Below are 17,925 nucleotides of genomic sequence, written 5' to 3'. Positions count from 1 at the left end.
CTGGGAGAGGCTGGGATGGACTGGGAGAGGCTGGGATGGACTGGGAGAGCCACGGCAGCCATTCAGAGGGACAAGGGGCCCCGGGGATGGGCACAAGGAAGGCTGAGGGCTCTGGGGTGATTCCCAGGGAGGTTTGGAGGGACAAGGCCGGGCCCCTCTCTGTGCCCCTCGAGCAGCGGCCCGGACAGAAAAGTTCAGGTGCGGGAGGAGGTGTTTCTCAAGATTGATTTTAATCCTCATTCTCCTGGTCTGATTTGCTCAGTCCTAAGTTCAGTTCATTTCCCCAGGTCGGGCTGTTGTGCCCCTGATGATGATCCCTGAGTGACCTCTCCCTGCCCTTGTCCCGACCCACGAGGATTTGGATTTGTTTCAGTTCAGTGGAATTCGTGGTGATTTGGGGGGAGCTGGAGCAAAGCAGCTGGAAAGCACAGTGGGCTTGACAGGGACTGAACCAGGGCAGGAGTTGGGGCTGCCTCGAGTGAGCTCTCACAGTGCGAACCTTCATGGGGTCTTTCTAAGGGAATTTTGTTGAAGTTTGACATTGATTATTAAAAAGCAGAGTCACAAGGGGAACTCTGCTTTCAGCTTGAAATGAGGGGATGGAACGTGGGCACTGGGACTTCCATAACCTCAAGTTGTTCCTTGATGCTGGACACTTTAGCTTTGGCAATCTGAAGCCCTTCAGCAGCAATGTCTCTGCCACCCCCTGGTTTCTGGCTCAGACCCAGCTCGCAGCTTGGACAAGGTCTGGGCTTTGTCCTCTTGAGCTTCGGGAGCCTCCCGGGAAGCACCAGCCCTCCCCAGCCCACCCTTGGGAGCACTTTTTCTTTTATCTCTGCTGACGATTTTATCCCCAAAACTGCCATGGGAACATTGTATCCAAGCACATCCTCCAGCGCTGCACTTTCCTCCTGTGAATTCCCTGTGCAGGGAATGTGTCTGTGCTTTTCCCTGCTCTGTTCACTGACAAACAACCCTGAGCCCGTGGGACTGTCAGAGCTCCTCCATGCCATGAAATCAGGTTGTGTTTCTTATGGCATGTTCTGGAGGAGCTTTTCTTGGTGTGTCTTGTGCTGCTGGAAATGACACAAGAGCCAGGAGGGAACAGAAGCTGCTGCTGCCCGTTGGCTCAGGGCCAGGGAACCAAGTTGTGCTCCCGGGCAGTTGGGCCCTGCTGGAAGCAGAGCCGCGTTTCCCTTGAGCAGCTCAAGCTTGTGACAGCTCCAAACAGGAAACCTCAGCAGAAAACTCTTCCTCCAAACTCAGCTGCTTTCCCTCCTGCAGCTGTTTGGGAAAGAGCCTCAAAGCACAGACTCTGCTGGGAGCCATTGGTGCATTTCCTCCCTCCCGGCAGCAGCAGCTCCTGAGCCCTTCACGGGCTCCTGGCCCTTCGCAAACCCTTCAGCTCCCTTGGAACTCTCAGCAGTCACTAACATGTGCATTTCTTTCATATTTAAACTGCATTTAAATTTCTCTTTTTCTCTCCTCTCTATCTTTTTAATCTCTTCTTTATCTCCTTTAATCCTGTCAGCACCAGTAGGATGGGGATGGAGTCTTGGGGTGGGTGTGCGATGAACTGAGGATCCAGCAGAGAAGGGCAAGGCAGAGGGGAGAGGACTCAGCCAACCCTTCTCCTGCTCTCTCCTCCCCCAGGCTCCAGCTAAAGCAAGTCAGACTGGAAAGGATCCCACAAATGCTGTGTTCTCCTCCCTCTGAGCTTGGCTGGGGATCCTCAGCTTCAGCCTGGTGCAGTGGCTGAGATTCGCTGATTTGAGATTTTTGGCTAATGCACTAAATTGAAAAGGTTTATTATTACTTAATCACCTTTCACCTTTGCCAAGTTCTGCTGCACTGTGTCTGCTTTTCACCCAATACACTGCTAGCTCACCTACACACATGTGCTTCTTAGGATAATATTTAGATTCATAGCTTACTCTATAAAATCACACAATTACAGTTGAAATCTCTCCACCATCTCACTCAATGCAGTTTTTTATTTACTTATGGCATATTCTTACTTGCAGCTATAGGAACATAAGCTTATGAATTCTCGACTCAGCGTCTGTGAACCTTTAGCATTGCATGAATCCAAGCTCCTTCCAAGGCTGTAAATGAAACCCTTCAGTATCTGTGGAAGTTTCTGTCTTTCCATTTCCCACAGCCCACCAAAGGATTTGTGACCCTTTGTGACAGAGGAGAAGCTCCCAGGCAATTCTGTGTTTGCTGTAGGGAAGGTTGTGTTGCTCTGCATCAATTCCCAGAGCAGCGCAGAGCATTGGCTTTGTGATGTCAGGGCATGGATGCCACCTTGTCGTGGTGACATCCCAAGGTTGCCTTGGTGCACGGAAGGCCTCAGGGTCAGAGCAGCTCTTGGGCTTGCTCAGTGCAGGAGCATCCTCCTGCTTGAGGCGTTTGTCAGTGGGCAGCTGCACACTGACAGGAGCCGTGTTTCTTCTTGTGGTGGAGCAGAGTGTGCAAACTGGCACAGCAGTGCTACAGTGATGGAGCAGCTCGCTGTTGCAGTTTGCAGCATTTATGTCATCGGATATTCCGGCTATTATCTGACCAACCTGGCACGTAAGTAGAGGTTTTCCCTGGCTGGAACCTGAGCTGGCTTTTGTAGGTCTCCCTGCTCTTTCTTAGTGACCGGGTTGCTATTGAAACACAAAGACCATGAGGATGCCCCTGGTTTGGTAAAGCTCCTGTCAACACCTTCAGCAAAACACGGGGTGTCTGTAGCCAGGGGGCTGCGGGCAGCATTTGCAGGGCTTCTGTTCCCTCCACGGGAGAGCCTGTGGCAGCAGAGTCTGTCATTTCCTCACTTTGCTGGCTCAATCTCTTGGGGTGACTTTACTTTTAAGATAGCTCTGAGAGCTGGGGAAGTTGAAACTGCTGGAGGCTGATGGGAGTTTTTTCTCCTGACTAATTCCTGGCCATGGGTGAGAATTGGCAGCGGTTTTAACTGTTGAGAAGTGAGATCAACCTGTGAACACCACCTGAAGATGTGAGGCCGGGAATTTCTTGCTCTCTTTGGTTTCTGGCTTCTGACGAGGTCACAGGGCTCTGTCTCGGCCTCCTCCCCCCCTCCAGGCCGGACAAGGCTGCAGAGGGCGGGGTGGGGGGAGAAACGGAGCCGGCCTGACTTGGTTTGCAGTTTCTGCCACTGAACTGAAACCTGACACCATCAACATCTGCAGCTTTAGCAAGATTTTAACTCTTTTACTACCTGCATGAGACTTGCAGATTAATCCTTTTTTTCCAGAGAGAGGGAGAGGAAGTGATCAACCATCAACCCATCAAAGAGAGTGAAGAAAAAAATTAAATTGAGAGAGGGAAGAGAAATAAGGAGATGCTTTAATAAGCTGAAATATTTTTCTGTTAAAGCTATGGAGATGGACAGTAGTGTTCTGAAAAAACCGCCTTTAATTCATGACAGAGTATATTGGGAGGAATGGAGTGTTTCCAAGTGTGGATTTTGAGCAAATGATGAAGTAGTTGTGACACTGTGAGATGCTGGAACAGAGCGGGAGAAGTAATAGTTGAAGATTTGTGGCTTTTAAGAAGCAAAAAGAGAAAACTTCTGTTTCCAGGGGGGCTCACAAAAACAGATAAAGAGAACTTTTGCCTTTGAATAACTCATTCATAAAAATGACATCCCTAGACTCATGACCCATAACACACCTCAGAGTGATGGGAAATGGGAGGAGACAACTGATGGCAGATTTCCCGGCAGCTGGCATCAGAGAAATAGAAAGCTCTGAAGAAAAATAATTTTCTTGTGAGAAACTCCATAGATAGCAGAAGAAGACTTCTGTTTCTCTACAAAGACTGATGAAAAGACTCTAGCAGGAATTGGGACTGTTGTAAACACCAAAGTTCCAAAGTTTTTTTGTCTCTATGTTGTCATGTAAACAAGGGAATGGTTGGGTAGTGGGGGAGAAAAGGGTTGTTCTGGAAGTTTCATTCTCGTTTCTTATTCTTGTAGTTTTTGTCAATAAACTTTCTTTATTCCATTTAAGTTTTAAGCCTGTTTTTCTCTTGTTCTAATCCATATCTCACAGCAAGAAATAAATAAGTTTTCTAGTGATTTTTCAGTTGCTGCTTTAAACCACACCAGTCAAGCAGGACACCTTTGAAAACGTAGACTGGGAGATCTTCTCAGATGCTGTTCTAAATAGGCCACGGTTCTCTCCAGTTTTCTCAAAGAATTTGGTTCCTTTTCCTTGCCCACTGCAGGTCATCTGAGCCGTGTGTTCAGAGGTGCCGATCCTGAGGTGAGTCAGAAAGGAACATTTGATGTTCCTGGTGTTTCAGAATTGTGCAGGGAACTGTGAGCTTGGCCTGTGGCAGTAGAGTGCAGAGGGCCAGCTGGGTGGGCTGAAAGAAGATCCATTTCCATGTTTACAACAGCAATAGCAAAGGCATTGTTGGCTATTTCCTAATTTTCCATTGAAGAGCTTTAAAAGCACTCAAAGCTCAGCTTTGCAGAGAGAACGTTGCTTGCTGATAGTAGCCAGGGTGAACTCTCTAATTCAGAGCTATTTGCAGCCTGGCTGAATTAACCCATTTTGATTTAGTTGCAGAGACTTAGAATCCCATTGCTATCAAAGCTGATGATTTGTGCTTGGTAGAGCTGGTTGTAGAAATCGAGCTGAAGAGAAATAAGGTTCTAAATGATAGGGAGCTGCCTGTCCCTAACTCCACCATCTGTCCACAGAGCCCAGAAGCAAGAGCAGACTCTGCTGTGGCTCCCTCTGCTCCTGGAGAAGAGGCCAAAGAGGAGCAAAATGAGCAAAAGGAGCACGAGCCTCCAGCTGTGGTCACAGCCCAGCCTGACCATGCCCAGACAGTAAGTGCCAGTGCTGGGTGCTGCTGTCTTTAGTGCAAGGCAGAGCTGCAAGTTTCTGAGCAGCCAGCACTTGCTGTTGCTGGCTGAGGATGCTGAGTGCTGGAGTCCTGCCAGCACCCAGCCATTCCCCCATCCCGTGGCAGCTGGAAATTGGGCTTTGAGCCGTCGTGCTGAGGCCCCAAAGCGCTGCTGCCTGCGGGTGAGCAGCTGGCTGCTTGGCTCAGGGAAGCTCTGTCTCTTGGCTTCTGCCAAGCCATGGCCAAGGGCTCACACGGCATTGCTGGGGCTCACAGGGCTTGCTTTGTTTGCTGTCCCTTTTTGGAAACCTCTGCATGACCTGGAGAAGTGTTCTGCAGTTTCCTTGAGTAATTCTTCACTTCTGCAGAGTCTTTTAGGCCACCTGTCTTTTGGCTTTTGATAAGCTGCAAGGAGATGATTGTGTTGTCCATGAAGCTGTGGCCGGCCATTCTTGTCCTGTGTGGCCAAAGAAACAAACTGTGTAGTTCTGAACCCTTCTTCTGAGGCAAAATCCACAAGTGGCAAGTTTCTCTTGATACGTTTTGTGGTGAAGTCTGCAGCTTTGGAAACTGCATTGGAGCCTAGTGTGGGGGCAAAGCTGCAAGTCCTTGAGCGCTGTCTTGTGTTGCTAAGAACCCCTTTAGAGATGGTTGTTTTTTCTCCTCAGAGCTGTTTTCCTCCTCCTGCCTCTTCTGTCCTGACACTCCCTGTTTAACCTATAAATTTTTGCCTGTACTACTGAGGTGGGACAATTCCATGTTTTAGGTGGTTTTTGGTGACTTTGGTCATACATGCATTACATGACCCATGGCTTCCTTCATTGGCATCCCTAGGGGTGTGTCAATTAATTTGTTGCTGGGGCCTTTTGAGGATCTCTGTCAGTGCCACTCAGAATTCTCAGCTGACAAAAGAGGGAGGAGAAACACCTTGGTCCTCTTCCATATCCTGAGGTGGCCATAGAGGCTCTCTGACCTGCAGCAGAGGATCAAATTGCACACATCCTTGTCTCCTGACTGAGCAGGATTTCTAACAAGAGTGTGGATGTCAGAGGGGCAGGAGTGGCAGTGCAGGCCTGAAAAGAACATGAACTCCAGCAGTGTCTCTCCCAAGGGCTGAGCTCACCCAGGAAGCCCCTGCAGAGCCAGGATGGAGCTGTGGGACAGGGCTGGCTGTCAGTCACTAGGGAGAGACAAGCAGGACACAGCAGAAGGGGAGGGAGGCCCTTGAGAAATGCCCCACATTTCCTGTCAGCTGCCCAAGAGTCTGTTGGAGATTCAGTGCCAGATGGGCCCTGATTGCACTGCCAGGGTCCCTTTGGAATCTGTGCTTCCCCACGGGCAGAGAACAAGGCAGGAGAGCAGCAGCACAGAGCTTTGGAAACGTGGGAGCCCATCAGTCTTTGAGTCTTGGCCCACAAATGTTGGATGAGAAGCTGAAGCCCATCTTCTCTTGCTTTCTCTGCAGGTCCATCCAGAGAAAGAGCAGGAGCAGATTGTTTTATCAGGACGGCCGTGCCAGCCTGAGGGAGAGCTGTTCCCAGCCCAAGAGCAGGAAGAGCAGCTGGGGCAGCAGGTGGAAGAGCCACTGGAGAATGGCCAGGTAAGGCTGACTCAGCAGGGGACAGAGTGAAGGGCAGGAAGAGGGGCATAAAACGCAGCTCTTGGGACTGAGCAGGCCACGAGTGCCAGAGGCCCTGAAAGCAAAGAGCCTCTGCAGAGATCAGCAGCGGGACAGGAGGTTACAGTGGAAGCAGAGGTGGGTAGGGAAGCAGAAAGAAGTGACTGAATGAGTGTGATTTTGAGGCTGAAACGGAGGAAGAAGCTGAGCCTGATGGCAGCTCCCAGGCACTTGCTCTCCATTTGTGTGTACAGAACATCGAGGCAGAGCCCCAGGCAGAGCTGCCCGAAGCTCTGAGGGCCATCATGGCAGTGAAGAGGAGGCACGAGGAAGACAGAAGCATCGAAGAGGAGATGGATCTCCCCTGGCAGAGAGGAAATCAAGAAAACCAGGTGAGTGAAAGAGTGGCAGACACTCCACTCATGGAAATTCCTCTCTGTCATTCTTCTCAGGCCTCCGAGGAGGAGCTTCTGGCAGAGCTGCAGGAAGCTGAGGCTAGGATCAGTGCAAGGGAGAAGAGGCTGGAGGAAGAAAGGAGAATCATCCAAGAGAAATTAGATCTCCTCGCTCAGCAGCAAGAGGCTCTAGAAAATCGAGTGAGTGAAAGAGCAATAGGCACAGCAGTCACTGCAGTCTGGTGCTTTCTGCCCTTCTTGCCTTTCCTCTGCAGAGCAGCAGGGGGCTGGGCTGATGCCTCTCAGTGCCATCCTGCTGTAGTGTCTATCCCAGCTGTTTGGAAGGACATTTCCTGCTGTGCTCAATCTCAGCTGCTGCCCTGGACAGTGGCACCAGTCATTTGCCCCTTTTGCCAGCACTCATCTCAAGGGATTCCTGCTGGCCTGCTCCTGCTCTCCTTGTTTCTTCAGGGCTTTTTGCAAGTGAACACAGTCCCCCAGACAGATTTGGAATACAAGCTGCAAGCTGTCTGTATCCCTTGGTGAATCTGCTGCTGTCCTGCTCTTTCCCTTTGCTCACAGTCAATGAGCCTTGGCACACAGGGACAAGCTGTGGTCTCTGACTGCTTTGTTCTCTTTGACTTGAGGTGGACGTGTTGATATCTCACCTGGCAGCCTGCGAAGGCTTCCAGCAAATGCCGGCTGATGAAGAGCCCCAAGGTCGGCGGCAGGCACAGGTACTGTCCCAAGCACAAGTGCTGCAGGCTGAGCACCTTCTGAAGATGGTGCAGGAAAAGAGGACTGAGGGGGAGGAGCTCCAACATTAGAACAAGGAGCTGCAAATGTGTCTGCAGCCCTTGGAGGGGGAAAGGGATCCTTGGGAGGAAGTGCAATGGTCGTTGTTGCAGTCATCCTTCATAAAATCCAGGAAAATGGAATATGAAACTGGCCATCAACTTGATTAAAACCAACCTTGGGTTTTGACCATTTGGTTCCAGAAGTGGGCATCCAAAAAATCCAGTTGATGAGCTTTGCATGTGGCTAACAGCAACTTCCTAAGGGCTTGCATTTGAAAAGGGAACTCGGGGTAATCTCTGCCAGCCAGCTTTCTGACACAAACTCCTTTCTTCTCTCAGATCTACACAGGCTCTTCCATTCAATCTGCTGCAGCAGCAGCAGCAGCATCTAAAGGAGCCTTTGTTGCCCAAGCTGAGCAGTGGAGCCGGGGCAGTTTGTCCATTTCCAGCAGTGACACATCTGCTGCTCAGCTCCAGGAGAGCCTGGGAAACTTCGTGGAGCAACTGAGTACGTCTGGTGTATTTCTTGTCTGAGGGACAGTGTATTGTGTGCACGTGCCAGCAGAGCTGTAGCAAATGATCCTCCTCACTTTGGTGTCCCAGAGACATTTAGGACTCCCCACAGGAACTGCTGTGCTCTGAGGCAGCGAGAGAGCGCTCTGGCTGTTCCTGCTGCCTCTGAGGGCAGCTTGGACTGGCTCGGCTTTGCCTGGCATTCCCTTGCCACTAAAGGCAGCAGCAGGAATTGTTCTTGGATCAGCAGAAGGCTGTGGCACAGCAAATGATCTATGCAAGTTCTGTGTGCTAGTGGCCAAACTGAACAGAATATTTGATTCCTAGATTCTCCTTAGACTCCAGACTTCCCACCAGTCGTCAGAACCAAAAGACTTCAGAGATATTGATTGGATTTGGGGTTTTGTCTTTTTGTTGGGGTTTCGTTTTTAGTTTTCAGTTTTTATCCTTTTTTGGTTTCGGATTTGGGGTTTTTTGGTAGAGTTTTTTTTTTCTCCATCCTGAAAGGGCTGTTCTGCCCCATGGGTTTTAGTGGTGTCATTATTAGGACTGTTTTTATTGCCTCTACTACATCTACAAGGTTTTTATGAGAATGCTGTATTTTTGTCAGTGAGGACTCCTTTGCAAGAACATCAGGTGACAGCAGAAACAGAGAGCAAGAGATGTTTTCATTGGGCCCACAATGAAGAAACAGATACTTGTGCCACAATCTGTAATTAATATCCCAGATTTATTTTTATAAAGATGTGTCCAAGAGACATATCCACGTGGTGTGATCAGATAAAACAGCACTGCAGGCATTTCTCAGGAGCGAGCCTGCAGCCCCTGTGCTGTGTATTCCTCAGATCCATGGCACTTTTTCATACCTGATTCCCAGCCATTCCCATGACTCTTAGAATCCTACCTATTGGCCCAAGCCCTGCTCAGATCAGTCTCTGGGAAAACACATCAAGCCCTTTGTGATTCTGCAGCACAACCCATTTAATCTGCTTCTTGCCCATAACAGCTGCCAGTGCTGTGCTCTCAGAAAAGACCTGGTGGGGCTGAGAAAGATCCCAGCTGATTTGGTGTCTACCTTCACCTGCTGGGACACAAAAGGGCCTTGATCTGCACCTGGCTGTGTCTGATCTCCAAGGCAATGCTGTTGTGTCCTGAACGGGGGCCACAGCTTGTCAGGGGCTCAGGCTGGCTGTGTCTTCTTGCCATTGCTTGTCAGTGCTCATGCTTGGCCTTTGCCAGCCTTGTGCTGTGCCCTGCTGTGCTCTCTGCGCTTCATTTCCTTCCAAGGACTGGACAAAATCAGTCTCTCTGCTGCCCATTTGTACTGCACAACTGCCTGTCTTGTTGCTGCTGTGCTTGCTGCCCAGCTGACCACAGAGGGTTCAGAGCCCCAGACAGCGGGGCTGCCTTTGGCATCTCCTGCAAGTTGGGATCTCTGCCTGAGAGTCAGCATCTTGCATTTTGTTTCCCTCAGGGAGAATGGTGAACAAGGAAAATCCCAGAACAAAATACATCGAACTGGAAAGTCTTGGCAGTGGGTGAGTCCAACCACAGTCACTTCTACACAGCCACGGGCCAGGTGTTTCACTGGTGGAATATCCATCAAGTGGGAAGTCAGACAAGTTGTCCACATGTTTAGACAGCGGGCTTAGTCTGCCCCATCTCTCAGTACTGGCCAGAATTTGTCAAGTGTGCTCAGAAGGCATTGTCAAAGACATCTCCATGCTGCCAAGGTCTTGCCTGCAGCAAGGAACAGAACCTGGTAAATCTGCTTGTCTCTCAAGTGTGGGACAGCTCAGGATTCATTTCCTTCACATTTTTGGATGTCTCCAAATCATCTGGCCACACTAATGAAAGGAGAAGAATCTTGCTTGCCTGAAAGCACAACCTACCCCCAATGAGAGCTGTCAGATAACAGTTCTCAGGAACATTTCTCTCCAAGAGTTTGCTAAAGGAAATACTCCATGCTCAGGATTAGAATTGCACAGTTTAGAAGCTGATAGCCAAGATGAAGGAATAAGCTGCCTTTTGGAGCTGAGGCAGTAAAGCCCAAGGCTTCAGGAACAGGCCCAGTGCCCAGGCACTTGAGGGGAAAATGCATCATCTGCCTTCTGGCAGACCCCTCCTGCAACCTGCAGCTTTTAGGCATTTACAGCAGAGCTCTCCTGTCTGGACTGGCTTTCAGTGCAAGATCTAAATGGCTTCTCCTTTCTTTGCTGCTGTTTTGTTTCTAGGGGTTTTGGAGAGGTTTCCAGAGCACTTGACATTGCAACAGGAGGAGAGGTAAATGTCAACAGCCCCTGCAGCCTCTGCTGCTCTCCAGGCCTTTCCCCACTGCTGACAGCTGTGGCTGGAGCTTTGAGTAGAGCTGTGCTGAAAAGGCACAAGAAGCACAGACTGGAGCCAGCCTGCAAATTGCACTTGGAACAGGCTTTGTGGACAAGGCAAATCGCCAGTGGCCACATGTCCTGTAACTGGCCCCCAAGGGAGCAGAGAAATGGGCTGTTGGAATGTCACTCCCTAATTACTCTGGTGATGAGGTCTAATCACAAGGCACTTTGGCTCAGCTTGGCTGTGCCATTCCAAAATCACTTCCTCCATGTGTGTTGTAGTCTCATGCTACCAATTTTCTCAAATTACTCCTTTTCAATGTCATTTGAGGTGGCCATAAAGAAAATAAATGTGCAAGGAGTGAGTAGGAAGATATTAACCATGAATGAAATCAGGATCATGGAGAGTAATAGGAGTCCCAGGATCGTGAATTACTTAGCCAGGTGAGTGGTCAAGGTCCTATCCCTTGAATGTTTGTTTACATACTACAAGCATGAGAGCTTAAAAACCCACTTTGGTCACTGGCAGGAAATAGAGTTGTTAATGATTATTTCTCTACTTATCTCCAATGGATGGGAAGAGACTGCATTTTGTCTGCATGAATCCACCCTGGCAAATGCAGACTGAAAATTGTTCAAAACCCTGCATCAGCCCTATCTTAAGAATTCAATACCTTCTAAGTTCATTGCCTCCACAGTTCTTTGGGCTTGAGTTTTTCAAGTTTCTTAAATGCTGATGAACCATCCAAGAGAGGATTGCCCTTGCATTGTTGCCCCTCTTTTCCATTGCTGTGCATGCCAGGAAGACTAGGTGCTTATTTCCAGAAATGCCATGCGTGACAGGTTTTTTATCTGGGCTCTTCCTAAACTGCCTTTCTCCTTGAGACAGCACAGACTGCAAACACTGCACAGCCTAGAGGCAATGTCTATGCCTTTTCTTCTGCCCTTGTCTCCAAGGGACCCAGAAACAAGACTCAAGCGAAAAACCAACCTAGCCGTGCATGTTCACCTGCATGGCCTTGTTTCCTTTTTTCAGCTACCTTGTGCATGAGGAACTCTGGCTGGTGATGGAGTACATGGACGGAGGCACTCTGAGAGATCTCATCGATGAGATTCAAATGTCTGAAGGAGAGATTGCAGCTGTCAGTCGGGAGGTCAGGGATCCCATCTGTGCTTCCAAGGCCTTGAGCTGCATTGTCTGGGAAACAGGGGCTCAGAACGGGAGGGATTTCATGGGCCAAGCTTGGTTTCTGTGCTGCTGCTCGGCTATGGGCAAGCAAGAGCATCTCAAGGGAACTGTCTGCCAGTGCCCCTACACTCCCTGGACTCACTTCCTGTACTCTTATCCCCTGCTCTTGTATTCTAGCTCTGTCTCGTGCATTGGCATTTGCAGTTCTCCACTGAGAAAGGTGCTGCTCTGCTCCTGTGGGAGCAGCAGGCTCTTGCTCTCAATGGCGCTGTGTTCTGCCATTCCTCCCCATTCCCCTGCAAAGGGAACCTTCCACAGCTGTTTCCTTTCTTGTGCGATGAACTCACAGCACTACTTTTTGCCCCCCTGGTTCTCTTTTCTCTCTCAGTGCCTGCAAGGACTGGATTTTCTTCACTCCAACCACGTGATCCATCGAGATGTCAAGAGCAACAACATCCTTCTCAGAACCGACGGCTCTGTCAAGCTGGGTCAGTGTATTCTTGCTCAGCTTCAGCCTTCCAGGAATGGGGGGTGTGGGGCTGCTTTCAGTGACTGCCAGCTCCCCAAAAATGCTGCTGCTGGCAGTGCAGGGGTCCCCCCTGCTGTGGGCTGAAGGCACAGTTGCAGGGTGCACACAGCTATGACAAGGAACCACAAGCAGCCAAGAGTGCTATTGCTCTGTGTGTGTCTGTGTGTGTTCCTTCCAGAGGGAGGGAGCTGCAATCTAAACCTTCAGGAAAACAAAAGGCACTGCTGGAGGAAGTGTAAGAAATGGGGGGGTGTTTGAAGTAGCCAATTGCCTTGGCTAAAGCCCCAAGGAAACAGAGCAGGGAGTATTGTACAGAAAATTCAACTGCACATTCTCAAACTTCTACCGGGGAATTCTCTGGCTTGGTTTCCTAATTGAGAGTATTAAAATTAAAAGAGTATTTTGCTTTCTCCTCAGCTGATTTTGGCCTTTCTGCTCAGCTCACCCCTGAGCAAAATCAGCGGTGCTCGGTGACCGGGACTCCTTGGTGGATGGCACCTGAAGTGGTGAAGCGTCAACCATATGGCCCCAAAGTGGACGTGTGGTCTTTTGGAATTGTGGCAATTGAAATGGCCGAACAAAAAACTCCTTATGACAGTTTCACTGCTCGATCGGTAAGGAGCAAATACTCTCTGATCCCGCTGTCTTTCTCACCTGTCCCGTGTTCTCTGCTCACTGCACAAAATCCCATGGCCATCTGCTGGAAGTACTTCCACCAAGGCCCCTTCTACAAATGGCCCTGCAGCACATCAGCATCTGCTGGAGCTTTGGTTGCAGCACTGGGGGAACTCAAGCCTTACCTCGCCCAAACCATCTCCATTCTCAGGCAGCATTTTGCTTTGCCTTACAAGTCGTTCCAGCTCTTTTGGCTGTGTAGATGGCCCCAAGAATAGGAAACAAGCATCTCAGAGCTGCTGTTATCTTTCCAGAAATGAAGCAAAGAAACTCAAAGCAAACCAAGTTTCTAAAACAGTGCTTTTGAGAGAAGAAGTGCAGCCCCATTCTTCTCACAGGGAAACTTGCCTGAAACCTGGAGATGAGGCTGTAAAGCCAGAGTCTCTTCTGCTTCTTGTGCAGTGCTGCTGAGACACTCAGTGACCACCTTCTTTCCTAACCCAAGCCACTTTCTCCATATCACCAAGCTGGAGCCTGGTGACGGGGAGAGCCTGCCAAAACCTCCTGTTTGTTTCCTGGCACTTTCTGGGATGGGCACAGCGTTAATGCATTGACTTGAGAATCCAACCAGCACAGGCTTACCACAGGGATGACACTTCTGATTTCACCATGAATATTTTCCTTTTGCCACATAAGGGAACCTGAAATTTTCAGAGTGCTGAGAGACAGAGCTGCAGGTGGCTCCTGTGTGCCCAAACAGGCATTTTCAACCCAATACATTTGTGGAGGCATCTTAATGTGTCTGTGTTGGAAATGAGATTCCAAAGGTTTGTTTCCTTCCCTGAGGAACACCTGCTGCATTTCCTTTCTTTTCTTCCAATTACCATCATTTTCAAGAACAGGACAAAAAGCCTGATGAGTTTTGTTTTATGGCAGCTGTGCTTAAGGGACCAACAAGCACTGCAGAGATTCTTTTCATGTAAGAATCCTTGGAAATAGTAGTTAGTTAGAACAGCAAAATCCCTCTTCCAAAAAGGCTGCCAAGCTGCTGGGAATCCTCTGAGAAGGAAACACGTATTTGCTGATGTAGTTGCCACTAACTAGAGCAGGCAATGAAATCAGCTGCCAAGACAAGATCTGCTGGATGCTGGCAAAGCTGTGGCTTTGGGGCTTGGGTTTTTTCATGATACAGGAAAGCCACCATCCAAATGCTACAGGAAAGTCATGTCTGCCTCTCTGCCAGGGCAAAAACTGCCACTGCAGAGTGGAGCTGGAACAATGGGCTCTGGGAGAGCAGTTCCAGATGGGAAAGAAGCAGGTGGAGCCTTGTGTTTCCTTTTTCTCCAGGCTAAATTCCACATAGCCACAGAAGGGACCCCACAGCTGCGGCAGCCCGAGCAATTCTCGCCTTTGCTGCGTGACTTCCTGAGATGCTGCCTGCAGAAAGGCGAGGCGCAGCGCTGGTCTGCCAAGGAGCTGCTGCAGGTAAAATGCCAAAAGGGCTGCAGGTGAAACAGTGTCCCAGGGATGGGCTCCTCCTCCACTGAAATCCAAGGCATCAGATGAGCCCCCATCCTCCTCCCTTCCAACCTTGGTGCTGTTCAGCTGACAGTGGGGAGCAATCCTAGACTGGGCTGGGCTGGCAGGGAGTGCGGTGATTTTAGCGCTGGCTAAAATCACCAGGGCACTTACTCATTTCTTGCTGGGAGCTATGGATTAGGAGAAGGGCAAAACAGGCTTCAAACTTCAAAGGAATAACAAATTTTATTAGCAGGCCCACAAGAGTAAGAAAGGTCTCATCTGTGCAGTGAAAGGGTTCAATCTCACCCAGGTCATGGCAGTCACGGTGTTGGATTTCAGGCTGTGCTGAGCCCCTCTCTCTGCCCGGGAGCCGCTGGGAGGGGAGGCTCGGCCTGGAGCCGTCGCTGCACGCCGGGGAGAGGGTTTAGTGTGGGCAAGATGTCAGCAGCCGTGGCCTGGCCCAGCCTGGGGCCGGGGTCCCGCAGCCTCCATCCCCCGCCCGGGAGCCGCTGGGCTCTGGCCCGGCCTCCCCCAGGAGCACAGGCCGTGGGCGAGCAGGGCCGGCCTCACCAGAACTCCGTTACCTTCGGGCTCCGGAAGCAAAGAGGGCCTGTGCCCGGGCTGGTGGTTTTCAAAATGTGCATCATCACAGAGGCGCATCTCATTTCTAAATGGTGCAAAATGTTGTCAGTTCTCAGAACTAGCCAGCCATTGGCCTGTCTCAGGCACAGGGGAAGCTCCCAGCAGCTTCTCTCAAAGAAATCACTTCCGTGCGGGGTTTCTTACTTCTTTCCCTAAATGTCAATTCATCTCAAACTAACACACAGGGACATGGAAAGGTCATCTAGTCTGTGTCCTGCAATGAGCAGGGACATCTTTCAAGAGATCAGGATACTCACACCTCAGATATTTCCAGGGATGGGCCACCTACCAGCACCTACCTGTGCCACTCTTGCCCCATGCTCCTGACCTACTCTGACTCAATCCCCTTTTCATTTAAAAAGTATTCCCCTGCCTTTAAAGCTCTTAGATTGGAAAAATCATGCTTTCTTGTTGTTTTCATTTCCTTTCTGCAGCATCAATTTATAACATCGGCCATGCCTGGGTCCAGCCTGGCACCTCTCATCGTTGCAGTGAAGAAGTGGAAGGAGGAGGCAGGAATGCAACAATTAATTTAGAAACTGTCTTCTCCATGACCAACTTAGAGTAGGACTGTAGAGTAGGATTATAGAGTAGGATTGTAGAGTAGGATTATAGAGTAGGATTGTAGTGCAGGATGGTAGTGTAGGTTTGTAGTGTAGGATTGTAGAGTAGGATTTTAAATAAAATTTCTCAAATCTCAACTCCTTTGGAACATTTCTCTCCTTCTGACCCTGTGAGAAAGCTCAACATTTCCTTCTGAATTGTCAGTTTTTTCTTAGAGGTGGAAAGTGACATTGATGGCTTCTTTTTACGGTTTCAAAGTGGGGAAGGCTCCTCTTCATTCATCCTCTCCAGACCACACTGCCTTTGGAATATGGACAACTGGACAAGTTTTGCCCAGCTGTGGCATTTCTATTTGAGGCAGAAACAGCAATGGCATTTGCAGGAAAAACCAAAGGAGGAGCGGTGCAACACAAACATCCTGTGCAGATGCAGGCTGTGCAGATGTGACTCGAGAACATTTGGGTTCCTGCCACTTGGATTTGTATCCCTAAGAGAAATCTCTTTGACTGGAGGAGAGTCTGGCTGAAGAGAGAAAGCAGAAAGAGTAGTGAGGGTGCTGTGCAAGGTCTCCTGTGGTGCAAAGCTGTCAGCGACTGTGAGGTGAGAGCGGGCCCGGCCTTGGCCAGGCTGGAGCCCCAGCAGAGCCCTGGCAGAGCCCGGAGAAGCCTGAGCCTCGGCAGAGGCAGGCTGGAAGGAGGCCCTTGGAGCTGCAAGAGGCAGCAGCCTGGCCCTGGCTGCCTCTTGCTGGCCCCAGGCAAATCCTCCGCTCTCAGAGCCAAGCTGGCAGCTGGCTGCTCCTGAGGGGAAGCGGCGCCGTGCTGGGCACAGCACACACTGGTGCCATGGGCTGTCTGGAGTCTGCACAGGAGGAGAGAAAGGCAAAGAGCAGCCCAGGGCTGCTGCCCTGCCTGACCAGTGCTGCTCTTCTGCCGCCTGCCCTGGAACTCCTGGCAATGGTCAGCAGTGTGTGCAGCACTCTGGGCACAGGGGGAGGGAGCCGGGCTGCTCCGCAGGCTCCAGCACAGGGCAGTGTCCTTCAGGCACGGCATTTCTGCCAGGGGAACCGAGGCCAGCGTGAGGCACTGACAGCAAGTTGGGGCACATCTGCACGAGCCACTGCCTCACACAGCTCTGGGACCAAGCGCCTGCAATCCTGGAGCTCTGCACTGAGCCACAGCAAAGGTGTGAAATGCAGAGGGTTTTGCAGAAATATTCAGGGGCACCAGGCCAGCCTGCTTGGTGCTCTCTGGGGCACAGCAAGCACTGTGCAATGCAGCTCGGAGCTGCTGGCAGAGAGGGACTATGGGCATGTGCCTGAGGCTTGTTCTTGAGTAGTGATTTGGGAGGGAGCAGAAGGGTCTCAGTAGGCAATTGGTGTTTTCTTCATGAATTGCTGAATGAAAGACACAATGTGGCCTCACACAGCAAGAGAACTTGCAGAACTTACTGACCATAAGTTTGTGTTGAATTCCCAGAAAAGGAAGCAGAGGTGTTGAACTGTAACAAATAGGGCTCGTGAATTCCATTAGCTTTAACAAACAGTGCTGAACCCTGTATTCCCCCACTGCAGTGATTCATGTCTGCAAGTGGCTATCTTAGCCTTGAGAATAAAGAGAGTGGTCCTGGTAAGAAGGTAGCTGGAATGCATTCACAGGAAGAAAGTGGTTTTAGGAATCTCTTGACATCCAGAGGAGAAGATGAGGAACGGGTGTTTCCAAAAGATTGTGTCAGGGACCGCAGTCGTGTTTGAGGCCCTGCCACATTTGATCCATGTTTGAGCAGGTTGACAAGACAATGAAGAAAACTGTATCGTTTAAGGGGTGGGAACTTGACCCTTGCAAGAGAAGCAATGTATTGGTCAGTCGGTGGGCAGTTAACTTTTGAAAGAGGAACAATGCATAATGGAGGCCTTGTTGGCTTGGAGTCGCTATTCTGAGCCATTGTGGCCTCATCTCATGCTGGCCCTGTGGGAGCTGATGCTGGAACTGGGAAAATGCCACTCCTGAGCAGGAGATATAAGGCCTGTGTCTGGGGTGGAGAGGTGAGAAGGACGAGGTGCACACTGTTTTGATGCAGGGGATGTCCTGAAAGGGCACTGCCTACCTGCCCTCCCGCTGAGGACGATGCTTCAGCTCCTTCTCCCGCTCAGCGGGTTTTTGGGAATGCTGGGGTTGGTATGCAGTATTTGCTACTGCAACTAATAGAATAAATTTGCTTTGCAACCCCATCTGAGTCTTGGGTTCTTTTGTGCATGGGTCTCCTCCTGAACCTATGACAATGAGACCAGAGACCCTCAGGACAGCCCTACTCTCATGTTGATAAATTCTGAGATGAGATTTAAATATG

The 17,925-nt window shown here is 50.1% G+C and overlaps 1 protein-coding gene across 1 annotated transcript; it reads left to right on the top strand.

The window, feature by feature from the left end:
- Nucleotides 1-2,240: 2,240 nt before the first annotated feature.
- On the top strand, nt 2,241-15,716 carry LOC147646188 (uncharacterized). The gene is made up of 15 exons (XM_086873813.1): nt 2,241-2,577; nt 4,237-4,274; nt 4,718-4,849; nt 6,332-6,466; nt 6,739-7,080; nt 7,527-7,616; nt 8,016-8,184; nt 9,664-9,727; nt 10,424-10,472; nt 10,851-10,963; nt 11,556-11,673; nt 12,097-12,196; nt 12,655-12,851; nt 14,200-14,337; nt 15,450-15,716. The coding sequence occupies exons 1-15, from the start codon at nt 2,301-2,303 to the stop codon at nt 15,549-15,551; spliced, it is 2,064 nt and encodes a 687-aa protein (XP_086729939.1). The 5' UTR covers nt 2,241-2,300; the 3' UTR covers nt 15,552-15,716.
- Nucleotides 15,717-17,925: the final 2,209 nt, after the last annotated feature.

This window comes from Cyanistes caeruleus, unplaced genomic scaffold, assembly GCF_971803275.1.
Source record: "Cyanistes caeruleus unplaced genomic scaffold, bCyaCae1.hap1.1 HAP1_SCAFFOLD_116, whole genome shotgun sequence".
Lineage (NCBI taxonomy): Eukaryota > Metazoa > Chordata > Aves > Passeriformes > Paridae > Cyanistes > Cyanistes caeruleus.
Note: the sequence above shows the minus strand (reverse complement) of the source record. Positions and strands in the feature narration are given on the sequence as shown.

Bases quoted from the DNA above. Each gene is read 5' to 3' on its own strand.
- LOC147646188 (XM_086873813.1), top strand. From the start codon at position 2,301: ATGCCACCTTGTCGTGGTGACATCCCAAGGTTGCCTTGGTGCACGGAA. The intron at 2,578-4,236 runs GTAAGTAGAGGT...TGCCCACTGCAG, and splicing joins TTATCTGACCAACCTGGCAC to GTCATCTGAGCCGTGTGTTC. The intron at 12,197-12,654 runs GTCAGTGTATTC...CTTTCTCCTCAG, and splicing joins CGACGGCTCTGTCAAGCTGG to CTGATTTTGGCCTTTCTGCT.